The sequence below is a fragment of the Anopheles arabiensis genome, chromosome 3 (assembly GCF_016920715.1).
Source record: "Anopheles arabiensis isolate DONGOLA chromosome 3, AaraD3, whole genome shotgun sequence".
NCBI lineage: Eukaryota > Metazoa > Arthropoda > Insecta > Diptera > Culicidae > Anopheles > Anopheles arabiensis.
Window position 1 is genome coordinate 55712375 of NC_053518.1, and position 15752 is coordinate 55728126.

General features: G+C 39.9%; 4 protein-coding genes across 7 annotated transcripts; 3 read left to right on the plus strand and 1 right to left on the minus strand.

Annotated features, from left to right (window-relative positions):
- The first annotated feature begins 488 nt into the window (after positions 1-488).
- Positions 489-2577, plus strand: LOC120902154. Of its 2 annotated transcripts, XM_040310695.1 has the most exons (6): positions 489-608; positions 696-1008; positions 1099-1227; positions 1299-1806; positions 1882-2245; positions 2326-2463. In XM_040310695.1, exons 2-6 carry the CDS (start codon positions 891-893, stop codon positions 2461-2463), a joined length of 1257 nt encoding a protein of 418 aa, XP_040166629.1. In that variant the 5' UTR covers positions 489-608; positions 696-890. The 2 variants fall into 2 exon arrangements, with proteins under 2 accessions (XP_040166629.1, XP_040166630.1); XM_040310696.1 differs by having other exon boundaries at positions 566-1008; positions 2326-2577.
- On the minus strand, positions 2522-6655 carry LOC120902153 (insulin-degrading enzyme). 2 transcript variants are annotated; one of them, XM_040310692.1, is made up of 8 exons: positions 6443-6655; positions 4815-6375; positions 4396-4746; positions 4089-4320; positions 3808-4014; positions 3459-3748; positions 3176-3385; positions 2522-3088 (listed from the first exon to the last, which is right to left on the minus strand). In XM_040310692.1, exons 1-8 carry the CDS (start codon positions 6529-6531, stop codon positions 2816-2818), a joined length of 3213 nt encoding a protein of 1070 aa, XP_040166626.1. In that variant the 5' UTR covers positions 6532-6655; the 3' UTR covers positions 2522-2815. The 2 variants fall into 2 exon arrangements, with proteins under 2 accessions (XP_040166626.1, XP_040166627.1); XM_040310693.1 differs by having other exon boundaries at positions 2816-3088; positions 4815-6371; positions 6443-6574.
- A 273-nt stretch (positions 6656-6928) lies between these two features.
- On the plus strand, positions 6929-8270 carry LOC120903996 (DNA/RNA-binding protein KIN17). The gene has a single exon (XM_040313689.1). It carries the CDS (start codon positions 7032-7034, stop codon positions 8202-8204), a length of 1173 nt encoding a protein of 390 aa, XP_040169623.1. The 5' UTR covers positions 6929-7031; the 3' UTR covers positions 8205-8270.
- A 1566-nt stretch (positions 8271-9836) lies between these two features.
- Positions 9837-13890, plus strand: LOC120903640. Of its 2 annotated transcripts, XR_005739632.1 has the most exons (5): positions 9837-10438; positions 10515-11451; positions 11516-11966; positions 12053-12923; positions 13076-13890. XR_005739632.1 is itself a non-coding variant. In XM_040313185.1 (4 exons), exons 1-4 carry the CDS (start codon positions 9955-9957, stop codon positions 12584-12586), a joined length of 2406 nt encoding a protein of 801 aa, XP_040169119.1. In that variant the 5' UTR covers positions 9837-9954; the 3' UTR covers positions 12587-13890. The 2 variants fall into 2 exon arrangements, 1 of the variants encoding a protein (XP_040169119.1); XM_040313185.1 differs by having other exon boundaries at positions 12053-13890.
- The last annotated feature ends 1862 nt before the right edge of the window (positions 13891-15752 follow it).

The window sequence follows — 15752 nt, forward strand, 5'->3', positions numbered from 1 at the left end:
TTTTTGTTTATTTTTATAGAGAATTTGAGCCATTTGGCCTCATTTGCCTCTTTTAATCGGTTTATTAAATCTGAGCTTAAAATCTAGCATTCTTCTTTGCAAGCCATTTGTTGCTTGCAGTTACGTTCTACTCGGTATCTCGGTAAATTCTGAGCTAAGCAGCCTCTTAGCTGACCAATAAACATTATATGGTTTGAGTTCTTGTTGGCAATAAATCTAATTTTCTTTTTTTATTTCCGTTTCCGTTCGTAAACGTCACTCGAATTTTAAACTATGAATTTCAAACCTATAATCCTAATTTTATTTTAATGTGATCGGAAGGCTTTTTGTTTTTTTCAAACTCGTTTACTTACCTTTCCGTTTCGCAAATAACCTTCGCTTCACTTTGGCAGTTCCGCTTCGTAAACTATAATATTTGTTCAAAGCTTTTCGCATATTGCTTTAAGACCTGAAATGAGCATCAATCGTGTGAATGAGCACGTTATGTGTGCGTATGTGTTAATGGGTTGAGTGGGGTTATGGTTTTGCGATTACTGGTTTGGACTCGTCAGTTACTCCATTGCTGAAACGCCAGACACATTCTACGGAAATTCCCTTCTACCGTTGTAGTGAGCAGGGCTATCATTGAAAACCGGGTTTCATATGACGCTTGTATTTTTGTATATTTTCTCTTTCTTCCTTCTGATTAAAAATAGCACCTCTCAAAAATCCCCACGCTGTTAAATCCAAAATGAGGGTCTCTGCAGTCAGCTGTACAGAACGCGTTTGCACTTTTAGTGATACAGTTGGAAGCGCAACCGTGCGCCAGTGTTATATTAAACAGATCATCATCAACAAATAGAAAAACGAGGGAGGGGGGAACCAGTGTGTTTTACAAACATTCCGGCAAAATGCACGTAACCATTCGCATGTGTAGCGGACAAGTTGGTGGAACATTTGGATTACTGTGTTTGGGATATCTGCTTATAATCACACAAATGATTGTAGCATCTGCTTCATCTGAAGGAAGTAAGACTGTTTCTAACGCAGCAGCAATTGTAGTGTTATAAAAAATTGCGTATGCAGCAGCTTGTAACGACTATTGTGTATGCATTTTAGAAACGGCCGCGGACACACCTGATGCACCGTATGAAACACAAACGGCCCAATGTACGATCACTTCTGGGGATATTGAAGCTAGTGCACAAGCTTCAATAAGCAAAACCCTTGTAGGGGTGTGTGGAACAGGTAAACGTTGAATACCACAAAAAATATACGGAAGAAATTGTTTTATATATCTATAATGTTTAATTCGCCAGACGAGATGCTGGAAGCATTTCGAATGCTTGAGATTAAAATGCTGGAAGAGATATATAATCTTCGCAAGATGATACGCGACCCCTATTTTAACCCCCCGCCGCTGCGTCCGTCCATTTACAAATCAATAAGAAAATCGGCAACGTCATCTAATACATCGTCCAACACAACATTACCCCAGTCTAATGCGGAAAGATCCGAAGGATCACGACTTACCGTCACAGAGTCCAACAAAAAGTCTGAGCCTACGATACTGGCAACAACAACCCCTTCTTCGAAAGTTGTCTTTCCTGATGACTACGACGACGAGGACGAAGAGGACAGCCATGAGTTTTCCAACGGGCCATTGTTGAAGGAAAATAGTGAACTTGTGAAGAAACTATCATCCACCGGGTTGAACAACACTTTTTCAGCGTCTCGCATTTCACTCGATGATAGAATGTCTTCGCCAGCAGCTCCATCGATCGATTTTAAACCCATCGACAAGCCCATCGAACAGAAGTTCCTAACGTAAGTATTTAGTTCCTGGCTAACTATCGTAAATATTTAGCTGGTAACTTTTCAAGTTATTCTACACTTTAAAAGCGGTGGATTGCGAGATTACGAGGTTTACCGGTTCAACAATACCGTGATATCTTCTGGCGACGCAAAGGTATTCAAATATTTTTGGAAAATAGAACACTTTATGCAGCGAGTTCGTTCTGCCTCGAACATGGTAGGAGCTACCTTCTCCAGTCCGGTGTTTGTGATTTCTGGTTTAAATCTTCGACTTCATGCTAAAATTACAACGAAATCCGTTGGCGAAATATTGAATGTACAACTGGAGCAGCTATCAGCATCGGATGAGGCATTGCGGAAAACTCCGAACGTTATTCTAGCTTCTGGCGTGCTCTATGGACAAATGGAAACACAAAAGTTTTTCCGTCATAAGATAATGATCCTTAATCAGGCAAGCGGCATACCATAATTTCACAATGCGATGTAACTTGGAGGGAATTTTTTGATTTTCTTTTTTTTTTCTATTTACAGGATAAACCATTTAGCGATTTGATTTCAACAGATCTTACCAATACTAATGCGAAATTTGAAGCTCCGCTAACAGCGTTAACGGCTGAACCTTACCTTAAAGATGACAAGTTGCTAGTAAAGGTTATAATTTTTCTGTAGGTGAATTTATGTAATTAAACAGAAAGTATACGAACAAGCATGGGAAAGAATCGAACAATTTGTTGTTATACAAATATATTGCACCGACAGTGATTAAAACCATGTCAACACTAATCAACGCTGATGTTGCTTATTTAAACATTCCATTTACCCACCAGAAATCTTGCAAACATTTTTCACTTAAGCTTTACCACCGATATCCTCTAGAGCTCTGTTGTTCTAGTAGAATGAGGTTTTACGATTCTGTAACTTTGTTAACCATAAACAATACGTTTCGTAAGTCGCCCGATAAGATGAAGTAAACAAATACTATTTGCTTTACAGGATTTTGCTTTACAAAAGGAGGAACTATTTACAGTTTGCATCGTCCTCCTTTTGGCATTATCTCCATGTAAGGTTGAGCTAACGGATAGAGTGAACGTGAAGATTTGAAGCTGGCTAAGTCCGTTACTCTTATAAAGTCTTTCTTTGTAGTTCTGAAATTCTCAGCAACCGGAGAGTTTTCTTCTATCTCCGGCGGTGGTTGTTCTTCCTCGGATGTATTTATACCAGCACCGCCGCTAGCCGTGGATATTACGCGAACCGAGAGAGTGCTTCGGGACGGAGAGCCCAATATTATATGCTCCTGTAACAGTCACACAAACAAAGGAAATATTGTTAATGATAGTTAGTATGAATAGAGCAATGTACAATTTCTCTAATTCTATCTAACCTTGTAATAATCAATGACTTGTTGCTTTGTCAAAGTTCGAAGCTTTTCAGCTTCAACATGAGCTCGATTGAAATGATATTGTCTCAGTGAAATTTCTTGTAAATAAATATTGAATTGCGTGACCAATCGCTTCGGCTTCTCAAGTAGCAGTGCAACTAACGCTTCCTTATGCCGATTAAATTCGCATTCTGCCATGTTTTCCAAGTAATCCTTTAGGGTGATAAAATGTCTCAAGTTAAATCATGTACATTTTAAAAATTATGTATAATGTATGTCCACTTACCAACGTATTGTTGAGAAAATTTTCAATACGTTCTTCGACGTACGAGGGATGTCGAGGAGACTGTACTATTATTCGCAGACCACATATACCATTCGCTTTGCGAGAACCGCAGAATACAAGATAACCGAGCTGCTCCTTGGTGCGAAGCTGCGTATAGCATCCTTCGCTCAGTAGTTGAGACAAAATGTCGACAAAAGTAGAATGGGGATCCTGCTGGCCACATTGCAAATATAGCTCCATGCATGAACTCTTATGAAACTCGTTTGTTGCCTCAAACAGGAAGCTTTCTCCTGGGAAAAATAGGATAACATTAGCTGGTAAGCACAAATACTGTTCCCGTTGGACATACCTGTTCCGAGCTTGTATTCTCGCTTTGGTAAAAGCTGCCGAGCAAGAAGAGGAACCAGTTTCGCATCAGTGAACTTCATTTTGTCTTCCACTAGTTTCGTCATTAGTAAAGCTTTCTCCTTATTTACATTTCCATAAATGAAACATTCGACGTGCATTTGCGAAAGAAGCTGTTCTAGGAACAACTGTAACCGCTCTATGCTAAGCACTGTGAAAAATTGAACAGAACGTTGTCGGAATCTATCGTTAGATTGTAGCACTAAATCACTTAATCATACATACACTGGGTTGAATCTAAAAGCTCTTGTCTTGTCCATGCTTGTTCTGTCAGGAGCAACGCAAGATAATAGATGGCATGCTGATACGGCTGTTCTGTTTGATAGTTTTTGAGGCCCCGAATGTATTGTTCCTTAAGTATTTCAAATCTACGACGATCAATTTTAAAGTTGAACATATTATCCAACACCTTTTCCAATAAAATGACTTGCTTGTGGCTGTAACCTCCGATCGATAGCTGAAGAAGAAATGATTAATGTTAAATTTATGTTCGCTGCTTCTTAAGCTGCGCTACATCGGTTCGGACACTTACACTAATACCAGAAGTTGTGTTGCTAACCCCAAATCCTAATCCAGCCAGGTCTGCCTCGAATAAAAATTCATTCAGATGATCTTTTAGCAATTGCACAAAAAGCCGGGTCAAATTACAGTTCAGTGGATTCGAGTATACAATCGGGCTGTTGAAGTCGAAACTCATCAACGCCTTTGGTTTGAGGAACTCCACATCCTGTTTGAACCACGTGCGAATAATGGGCGTGTCTTGTATAACGATCGGAAAGTTTTCTATGCCACTGTCGATTGGTAACAATTCAAAATCTGTCGGAATGAATGGATTGGGTTCGGGCAAACTAAGATTGTCGTTCAAGTCAGGAGTGGACCAGTACTGAAAGAAAGCACAAAGCGAATTAGTTTGAATGATTCAGAACCCGCATAATATACAACATGATGTACCTCTAATACCGATGGTTCGATCTTGTACACGCCGTATTTTGTGCCGTACCAACGTTCTTCAGCGTTTGCCAACGATTCGCACTTTTGCCCTACAATGATTAGCCTCGCTTTATCTGGAGTCAATTTACTGATGAGATCCTCGACCAGATCCGGTCGCCATTCAGTGATTAAACAGTGCGCGACAAGCACATCCTCCAGTGGAAATAGATGCATTGAACTGACCACGTTCGTCACAAGTGTGGTTGGTCCCTCTTTATCTTTGAAACGGAACAGCATTTCGCACAGATTGCAGTATTCCTCAAATATCCATTTTTGGGGTTTTTTTACACGTAGCATATTGATGTACTGGAAGATGAGCTTCACCGTATCGTCAATGTGGTTGAATCCGTCCTCCGTCAAATCGACCATTACGTCAAAGCTTCCAAATCCCCTGCCCAGACTACAATAGCCGCTGATTAGCTTGTTACACCATCCTCGAGCTTTCAACTCCGATAAAATGCTTCCCTTTCCTTCGTGCCCAATCAGATGGCTCACGTAATGTTCAGGGCCAGCCTTATAATATTGTTCCAAATCCTCCATTTGGAAAGATATGGTCAACGATCTTGTATCCTTCACCGGTATTATGTAGGTTTTTGTATTCAGCTGATCATCACCATACGGCATGTCTGGCCATCTGGGAGCAACTACTTGCTTATTTTCAATCTGGGAAAAAAATTTTATCACCAACGCTTCCAGATCGTCCAAGCTTTCTTGCCCAAACACCGCCAGGCTCATGATATTAGATGAATACCACTTGTTGTGGAACGTCATCAACTCGTTGCGCACATTGATGCTGTTCAGCTTGGGACTCTCGGAAAGGGTTTGCTTATTGCCTGTGCCAAACTGATTATACGGATGCGTCGATTTGCACAGCGCCTTGTTAACCTGCTTCACACGCCACACATCTTGTGATAGATTTTTTTCGTGCTCTGAGTTTACCGCGTTAATTTCGCGCTCCGTCACTTCCTCGTTAAAGAGGGGGGCAATGAAAAACTGGGAAAACCGATCCAGTGCATCTTCCAACTTGCTGGGAATCACATCAAAGTAATATTTTGTCATGTCGGAACATGTGGCAGCATTTGAGCTACCGCCATGAACTTTCAAAAAGGCAGTGTATTCGTCTTCCTTGGGGTACTTTTCTGTGCCAAGAAATAACATATGCTCGCAAAGATGTGCAAGGCCAGGGATTTGCAATGGGTCGCTGAGATGCCCAACAGCAACGGAGAGTGCGGCTGCCGATCTGTCCGTAGTGGGGTCCGATATTAGGATTACTTTCATTCCGTTCGATAGCCTTAAACCACGGTAATCACGGTTGTCCTGGACGGATTTTGTGATGGTGTTAATACGCTCGAACGGCATGTTTGCAGTGGATTGTGGTAGCGACGTCGAAGCATTCGACAGCTGTGCTTTGCCGGCAATCTCGCTCGCCATCTCGGGACTAGATTTTACTATTCTTTCGTCGGTGAACCGTTTGTTGTGTATTGCTCTTATTGGAGTTTTCGTGCTGCAAATCACAGACTGACTGCAACAAGCAAAACGTAAGCATTAACAGCGGAAGACGTGCGGTAATCGGTTTTGTTGTGATTTACCTTAGAGGGACGCTGAACCGTCTAGTAGCATTGCGAATGATCGGGCCTTGAATAAAGTAAGTACCACGTAATACCACCTGCGTTAACATTAACACTTACTTCTGGCAAAGATTCGTTAAATACAACTCAAGTATTAATTAGTCAACGATTGTAACCGAATGAAATGCGTATTGACGACACTCGGTAGAAATGGCAAGACGGCATGAGGTTAAGATGACATTTTCAGATACAAAAAAAACACACTGTTCTTGGAAGTTTTTATCATTGCCAAATAATGAATAAAGATGAATGATAATAAATTGATAGCTAGAAAATCTGAGTAATACATTAATACATATTCTATTAATACATATTATATTAATACATATTCAATACATACGATAAAAAATGAAAATGCAGCACAACCAAAAGTTGATGAAGAATAGCTCACTGTGCGATGATTTAGATAATTTTCGGAACGTCACTTCATGCGATGTTTTCGCGCATGTCACCAAAGAAAACGTAAACAAACCCCCAAAAGCAACTATCAGCGCTGAATAATTGTTTCTTCTAAAAGTTCTCACGGAAAAAGTAGTAAAAGATATCCAGAATGGGTAAAGGGAAAGCAGAAGTTGGTACGCCTAAGTACTTGGCTAATAAAATGAAGGCAAAAGGCCTTCAAAAGCTCCGCTGGTACTGCCAGATGTGCGAAAAGCAGTGTCGAGACGAGAATGGGTTCAAGTGTCACACCATGAGCGAATCGCATCAACGACAAATTTTACTGTTTGCAGATAATGCTGGTCGCTTTATCGACGGTTTCTCTTCTGAGTTCTTAACAGGGTACTTACAAATCCTTAGGCGACAATTCGGTACAAAGCGTGTTGCTGCTAACAAGGTGTACCAGGAATACATCGCCGATCGCCACCATCTGCACATGAATGCTACCAAATGGCATTCGCTTTCAGACTTTGTCAAGTACTTGGGTCGAAATGGGCACTGTGTAGCGGACGAAACGGACAAGGGATGGTTCATAACGTACATTGACCGTGATCCTGAAACATTGGCCATGCAGGAAAAGATGGCGAAAAAGCAAAAAATGGACAAGGATGACGCAGAGAGATTGGCCGAATTTATTGAAGAGCAGGTTCGTCGAGGAAAGACCGAAGAAGAACCATGTAGCTCTGGGTACTCGGAGTTGAAACGAGAAAACGAGGAAGACACTATTAAGATCGAGCTGAAACTGGGCAGCAAACAGCAACAATCGACTCCCTCGGCGGTAATAAGTAAAAGACCGTTCGATGCGCTGGACGATGGAAAGAAGGAAAAAAAGATTAAGGCTGCAACAAGTAATGGTGAAACGAAGAAATTATCGGCACTGGACGAGCTAATTCAAGAGGAAGAACAGAAAAAGGAGAAAAACAACCGAAAGGACTATTGGTTGGCTGAAGGAATCGTTGTAAAGCTGATTTCGCGCTCTTTGGGTGAAAAATATTATAAGGAAAAGGGGGTGGTTGTGGAAGTAATAGAGAAATATCGCGCCAAAATTAAATTGCTGGAAACGGGCGAAAAATTGAAGGTGGATCAAGCTCATTTGGAAACTGTCATTCCCGCCGTTGGGAAACAAATTCTGGTATTGAATGGTGGTTATCGAGGCTGTACAGCTGTGTTAAAGGCCATAAATACGGAACGATATAGCGTGACTATTGAAATTGCTTCAGGACCTCTGAAGGGAAGGCTAGTAAGCAATGTTGCATATGAAGACATCAGCAAACTATTTGTTTGATGGCTTAAACAATCCGTTCCCTGATTTCAATTAAGGTCGCAATACATTAATTTTATACTGTGGTTACATTGACTATTTTTGTTTAGAATGATAGCTAATCTATATATCACAAGGCTGGTAATTTTGCTGGTTAAACGCATTCTATACAGTGTTGTACAAATTGGTATGAAACAACGTGTGGTTCTCAATGCATAATGCTGTATTGCTCCCGAGTTATGCGGTTAATGTGTTTCCAAAACATCAGTGTGTCTCGAAGTAGTTACGAAGGAGTCCATAAGAACCAAAGACATTTTAAATCCTTTGATTGTTTTAAATTGTTAATTTATTAATTAATTTATTTGAAACGATTGTTGCAGACAATTCAGATACAGTAGAACGTCAATTATCCGGGGCGGATTAACCGGCGGGCGGCTTAACCGTGCGCATAAAGGTGACAGCTGTTCAAACGTACGACGAAAATTTGCAGCGATAGTCAAGTGGGCAACCAGTTTTTTGTGCAGTTCTGTAGTGTCTAGTGGTATTTTCGAAATTCATTTTTGTTCATGAACAGTTGTTAAACCTATAGTTATTGATTAAAATAATATTCTACTAACGATTAATTTATTGATTCAAGGCGAATTAATCACAAAACTAGTGGATTTTATAATTTTTACATAATTTTGACATTTCTTGGACGATTAACCCGGCAACCGTCCGGTCCCGACCCAAGCGCCACAGATTAAGCTTAATCGACTGGAAAATTGAATATCCATAGAAAAAAATTAAAGCTCCACAGCTTCATTGGTTTGATCAAAAGATGGCGTATTGATCACAACTGTGATATAATGATGCACAACTCATCATTATATTGCTATCCTTTTCTTGCAATGTGTTTCGACAAGTTTCATCTTATCATGACCTATATAGCCTTCTAACTTTCTGAGCAAAAATCTATATCAATGGTCGTGTGGTCAGATACGTGGGTATCAACACCAACGACCATTACTCAAATCTCACTTGCTTCAGTGCTGGTGGTGTCCATTGGAGTTTAGTATTTAAACAATCGTATCGCCGTTCTAGCTCTAGCGATGCATAACTTCAATGCGAAACCATACAACAGTACAGAGGAAATGAGAAAGCTCTCCTCCAAGCGAGGAAGCTCAACTGGTTGGGTATCTCACAAACAGATGGCGCCACCAGCTTTTTTTTTGCTATTTTTAGAATGCATGAGTCGTTTGCCGTCTGCTAAACGAAGTCTTTCTATATTCCGTTTAGGTAGAGAACTTGAGTCGTTTAGAAGCCGTTTAGTGGTCGTTTAGTGGATTTGTGGCACTTGGGGAGCTGCCCGGATAATCGACGTTCTAGTGTATTTGGAAGATTTTAATAGTTTAGCGATTATGAAAAATTAAGTTGAGGTTGTTCCTACAAAACACCACACAATTAGTTTGACGGATAAAACCGGATGCGGCGTCCAACAAAATCAAAAACTTTTGGCTCCGTCGTACGACAAAATCGCACGTCCAACGTTATCTCATCTAAAATTTTGACAGGCCTTCCGATAAAATCGCATCCGATGCAGTACAGACACGGCCCTTAGTCGAGAACAGGGTAGCTCTGGAACAGAATGTACGGGATTTATTCGTGGTTTGCAATAAAAGCGTAACTCGAGGATAGTCTGTAATTTGTTATTGTCTGCCGTCTGTTGTTGAGAGAAATTGAGCATCCCTGAAATGTCATCGGTCAATTTCACCGCCAAAATATACGTCATTTTATGCGCAATCGGAAACATTCTACAAAGACTGCAAAAATAAACAAATCGTTTGTGATGGCTGCCTCACCACCGAGAAGAACTTTACGCAGCTCCAATAGATTATCGCTATCATTAACTCGGAAAAAGAGAAAGGCGAAAACAGACTCCTCTTCAAATCAAGTGTCACCAAATGTTCCGGAATCGGAGTGTTTGAATATTCCTGCCACATCAGCTGCTACGGAGCAAGTTTCGCCAGTCAAGGATCCAATAAGTGGTACAGATTCGCAAGCAGATAACAAGAAAAACACAACGATCAATTGTACTGTAACCGGTCGGAGGGATCTTTGTTCGCCTGATCCGATTATTATAGTAAGTGACGATGAAAACAATGGTGATACTCCATCGAAGAGATCCATACGGGAGTATTTTACTCCTTCGAAACATCGGACCTATAGTCCAGGATCGACAAGTACTTGGACAACGGGTGGAAAAATTAATCAAACAGGTAAAATTATCCGGTTAGATTATTAAAATCCTGCAGTCCGTTGCATTCATAATGCTTTATGTTTGTATTATTCCAGTGAAATCGTCTAATAAGAAACATGTATCGCAGAGCGTACCAAGAAAAGAAGTTGGCAAAGCTCGTCGGAAGATTTGTCCGAGTACCAACATCAAGATGCTCACGAAGAAATACTTCGATGACTCTCAAAAACGAATCACAAACTTTTTCAACAAGGATGACGATTCCGACCGGATAGGATATTGCCGTGTGCTGAAGGAATCGGTAATGCCCGCGATTATCACCGGCGATATGGATGTGGAGAAAATGTTGTGTGTAACAGTCGCTGAAGGAACGGAACAATTAAGCTTTTCGCAACAACCCTCGCAGCTTCAGCCATTAGAGACAGGCACTGGAATGAATCCCACACAAATTATGGAGCGAATTGAACGTGTGCAAAGTGAATGCTACGATCCAGAACGAGAAGCATGGAACATGGAACGTGTGGCGTTCCCAATTGAAGTACCAACTGCGAGTGACAATAAGGAAGACGACGCCAATACAATTCTCCAGAAAAGTGCTGCCACGATAGAGCTGAAGAAGTCGAAAGAGAAATGTTTGCGAATAAGTGGCATTTCGCGACTGAGTGAGGTATCGCTGACACCAAAGAACCGATCGAGTGTAACACCCGGACTTAAAGCTCCTCGTAGTGCTAGGAGCAAAAGTGGCAAAAAAATCATGTGTCCTTCGTACAAAATTATAGCTGGGACCAATTTTGCCGTCGATGCGTTTCGTTACGGTGATATCGAGGGCGTAACGCACTACTTTCTGACGCACTTTCATGCGGATCACTATATTGGACTGAAGAAAACGTTCTCAAAACCTCTCATATTGTCATCCATAACGGCAAGACTGGTAAAGGCATTTATAAATGTTGCTGAAGAATTTTATCAAATTGTAGAATTGCATCAAAGCATAGTTATCGATGACGTGGAGATAATAGCGCTGGACGCGAATCAGTAAGTATGCAAATGACATTAATAATAACTGTCCTTTAATGGGTTTCTCCTTATTGAACTTTAGCTGCCCTGGTGGAATAATGTTTCTGTTTCGTCTTCCAAATGGAAGCAATGTGCTTCATACGGGCGATTTCCGGGCATCCCCGGAAATGGAAGAATATCCCGAGTTTTGGAATTTTCAAATCGACATAATTTACCTAGACACGACATACCTTTCTTCAAAATATGCTTTCAAATCGCAATGGGAGAGTGTGGCCGATGCTCGGGAAACTGTATCTGCCTATCTGAAGAAACATATTGGCGTCAAGGTGCTGATAGTGTGTGGCAGCTACCTCATCGGCAAGGAGAAGGTTTGGCTCGAGCTAGCTATTTCTACAGGGATGAAAGTTTGGACCGAACCTAACCGATGGAAGGCACTGAAAGCGATTGCAGATTCGCAGCAGCTGTCGGTGCTTGTGGCTGATCCTAATAAAGCGAATATTCACGTTTTAGCGATGAATAAATTGTCTTACGATGTAAGTATGTTTTATAATGCTGTGGAAGTGCTTGATTTTGCTATTGCTACATGTGGTGTATTTCATGTGTATCTTATATTTCGCAGGAATTGAATGAATATATGAATCAGTTTCCTGATCGGTATGAAAGTGTAATAGCTATACGACCTAGCGGGTGGGAGAAAAATAGCAAACCGCAGTACCGTGGACGAATCAACATAGTGGGAATAGAGTACTCGGAACATTCGAGTTTCGATGAATTGAAGCGATTTGTTCAGTTTTTGAGACCACACGAAGTAATCAGTACAGTGCCTTACGGAAATTCTAATCAAAATCGTACTCCAACAGTGCCTGTATCGTGGTATCAAGGTGAAATTCGTCCTCAAAGAAAGGCATTGCAACTTTCCATGACTAATTTTATCGCACTAACTTCTGAAAAGAACTCTCCAATGCCAAATCCATCATCCTCGACCTTAAAAGCAAGTTGCTTGGCGAAACGAATAAAGTTAGAAGCAAATAGGGCTACGCCAACATCAAAAATGATCTCCGAGATCATAGATTTGGACAGTAGTGAGGAGGAAAGATCAGTACAAAAATCAGAGAATGGAGAATATAGTTTCGACAGTGATTGGTTGCCATGAATCTGTATGGATGATCAACATGCAGAACTTAAGAATAAAAGAAAATGATACACTGGTATCATTTCGAAACTATGTCAATTTTAGCCACTCAGACGTTTTTGGTCCAAGCTAAATAGTATTAAAAATTACATATACAATATACATACAAATATACAATAATGGCTGTGCTACTGCAATGCATGTCATCAGTGCGGATGAAACGATTCGGACCCCGATTCGATGTATCATTTGGAGCTAATGATTGTATTGCATTCGATTTGGATAGTGAAATACAATATTACAGACCCAGCACAACTTTGCATGTAATGCAATTTTCATATTGTTAGAATCATATGCGGTACGTATAGTTATCTACTTTGGAAATTTTAAATAATTTTCATTCTGTATCACACTCATTTGTTAAAATTGTTAAGATTTTTTTTACTCTTTAATTTACGCTGTTCATTAGAGATAATGAAAAAATATTTGTGTTTACCTATTGCATTCCAGAAATAATCGTTGCAGAATAAAATGGGAAGTGTACGATGTAGGTTATTTGGATTAAAAATGTATGATTTATATGTTTTGATATTGTGGTTTCAATGCGTCAGCTCCTACAATTCCGGCAAAATGGATTCTTCATCTGATTTCCCTTCGCAACATGGGCTTGGCTACCTGGTTAATAGGTACAACAATTAACTTCTCGAATTCTGTGTAGGCCGCCAAGGACACGCATGTCTACGCCAAAGAAGAATCAGAACAATATATGAGTTTTCATAGAATTAATCGAGCAACGTTATTATGCTTAATTTAATTATTTATTGGTTATTTATGTTTAAATTGTCACATGATCTATCTAAATGTACCGGGTCCAACGCGTTTCTTAAAAGATTCTTTAAGGACAAAATCAAAAAGGATCATATGTTTGGATGAGCAGAGGAGAGGGTATCTAGAGCTTCAGCCAGTCCAACTACGTTTCAACACTAGCAACAGCCGGGAGCGTAGCTGAAATGCAGACACATTTAAATTTAACTTTTAATGGAAGGCTGTTCAACAAGGAACAAACAAAGTATAATTACGTTTATACATTCATACCTACGAAAAACCAGTGGAAGTTCACTTGCCATAAATTACCAGCAACAGTGAGTCATATCAATAGTAAAATGAGGCGAATGAAGCATTTTGACTGGAAAAACTAGTTTGTATTTCTGAACTATGTGAAGTAAAACATTTTGACATCATATGTCTGTAATAATACTATCTATAGAATAAACAAAAAACATCCTGAAGTGAAATAAAAACAATATCCTTATATTAACGGTGTGCGAACTAGCGAAATGTTCACAAAAAAAAAAAATAATTGACTTTAAATAGCAAATCAAGTTGGTTCGATAATATGCTGCTGGTTCATGGTTCCTTGAAATGCAACGCGCGTCAACATCACGGTCCATGCCCGTTATTATGAATCCTCATTATGATTATCGCAAATCCCTTGCGGCGGAGAAGTGCAGTAAGGACCGAGAGACTGTCTAGTGAGCTTGTTCTACCTAGGATGATGAAACACCCACGCCTTCGTTTTGGCGTGTAAAACAACTTATTTTCTTGCTGTTTTTTTACCGCCGTTCACGAAGGTTAAAACACTAGCTTGACTGGGCCAGTAATTTTAACAACATATATTTTTCACACAGTCATATTGCGATAGTAGTGCATGTATCAAAGTATACCCGACATTCGATACAGCATAGTTTACCAATTATCGATATTGTTTGAACAATTCGATAAGTTCGTATAATGGAAAAATATTGTTCCATTTCTTATGCGCACAGCTTATGGGACCAATGAACGGTGACGAGTGGTCTATGAGTGTAACAACTAACACAACTATGCACACATGGCAAAGGCATGTAAAAACGAGAATCGAATGCTTAATTTTGACTGGACACGATTAATGAAGCGCCGAAAAAATGTCGGTCTGTTTAGTGTTAGTTGGCTAGCTTACGATATTGAATACTTCCAACGGTTTTACGTACACACATTCTATCCGAAGGAAGTTTTGTGCAGGATCGCCCGGGAAAAGTGTGAGACTCTTGAACGCACACAAACTCATACTCGCGCATAGTACTCGCTCCTTTTTGGTAGAGATTTCCCTGCTCCATTCCAGTTCTGCTTTAGAGTGCAAATTTTTTGCTTCTTTACATCACGCTGAATATTTTCGATTCCCCCTTTCCCAGTTGGTGGTTGTTTTCTGTCTTATGCGTTGGTAGAGCGTCAATTTGGTCCGCATCTGTCCGTCCATCTCGATGATCGTCAGCCTTTGCATTATGCTGGACCCGATTGTTGATGGAATGGGTATTCTTTTCTTGACGTCTGAATTCCTGTCGTACCGCATTAAATTACGTACGGGCGTTGGGGATGTATTGTGGATGGTGGAGATGAGTTTTCTTCATAGTCTGTCTTTGTCTTGTGCCGTTTTTGTTTTGTGTCGCAGCTAAAGTACAACATGAAAACTCTACCTCCCAGCCTTTCCCAGCCGCATGTATATGAGTAAGTCATCATCGTCTACAGCAGCTTCAACCTAGGGGGGGGTGGTTTATCAGTTTCGTTCAGTTTCTATGTGAGAGTGACCAGCTCAGCAGACTGCAAAGAATTTATTTAATTCAAAACGTTATTCAGAAACACCGCATACATTGCCTAGTAGTAGTGGTAGTAGTAGTAGTAGTAGTAGTAGTAGTAGTAAAAGAAGAAGTAGGGATAATAATATACACAATGTAACTATAACAGAACATTATTAAATAATATGAAATGAAAAAAAAAAACATTATTGAATCTAAGGTATATGTTCTATTATCTAGATTATGATTATGATGTGTCATGCCACATAATTCAGAGTCATGTAATAAAATTATATGTATTTGATCAAACGAATACACAGTGCATGAGGTATAAAGCTGTACAGAAGATTGAAATGAAGATATAATAAAGAAAATGCTATTTTTCTAGGAAATCGTTTTGTAGATATCTGGGAAAATTACTAAATAAAATAAGTAAAAATAAGCGAACGAATAAAAAAACGGATGATGTTTTTAACAAGATTTGAAAAATAAAATAGTTGTACTTAAGTTGAAAATACATGTTTGTATAACATCATAAAAGGTAATTTAAAAAACTTGACTACTACTGGTCGTTT

What these genes read in the sequence shown, in the direction of transcription:
- LOC120902154 (XM_040310695.1), top strand. Translation starts at nt 891, where the DNA reads ATGCACGTAACCATTCGCATGTGTAGCGGACAAGTTGGTGGAACATTT. An exon ending in TGTAGGGGTGTGTGGAACAG is followed by an intron (nt 1,228 to 1,298) that starts GTAAACGTTGAA and finishes TTAATTCGCCAG; the next exon opens with ACGAGATGCTGGAAGCATTT. An exon ending in AGATAATGATCCTTAATCAG is followed by an intron (nt 2,246 to 2,325) that starts GCAAGCGGCATA and finishes TTCTATTTACAG; the next exon opens with GATAAACCATTTAGCGATTT.
- LOC120903640 (XM_040313185.1), top strand. Translation starts at nt 9,955, where the DNA reads ATGCGCAATCGGAAACATTCTACAAAGACTGCAAAAATAAACAAATCG. An exon ending in TGGAAAAATTAATCAAACAG is followed by an intron (nt 10,439 to 10,514) that starts GTAAAATTATCC and finishes GTATTATTCCAG; the next exon opens with TGAAATCGTCTAATAAGAAA. An exon ending in ATAGCGCTGGACGCGAATCA is followed by an intron (nt 11,452 to 11,515) that starts GTAAGTATGCAA and finishes ATTGAACTTTAG; the next exon opens with CTGCCCTGGTGGAATAATGT.
- LOC120903996 (XM_040313689.1), top strand. Translation starts at nt 7,032, where the DNA reads ATGGGTAAAGGGAAAGCAGAAGTTGGTACGCCTAAGTACTTGGCTAAT.
- LOC120902153 (XM_040310692.1), bottom strand. Translation starts at nt 6,531, where the DNA reads ATGTTAACGCAGGTGGTATTACGTGGTACTTACTTTATTCAAGGCCCG. An exon ending in AGAATACAAGCTCGGAACAG is followed by an intron (nt 3,749 to 3,807) that starts GTATGTCCAACG and finishes TATTTTTCCCAG; the next exon opens with GAGAAAGCTTCCTGTTTGAG. An exon ending in ATTTTCTCAACAATACGTTG is followed by an intron (nt 3,386 to 3,458) that starts GTAAGTGGACAT and finishes ATCACCCTAAAG; the next exon opens with GATTACTTGGAAAACATGGC.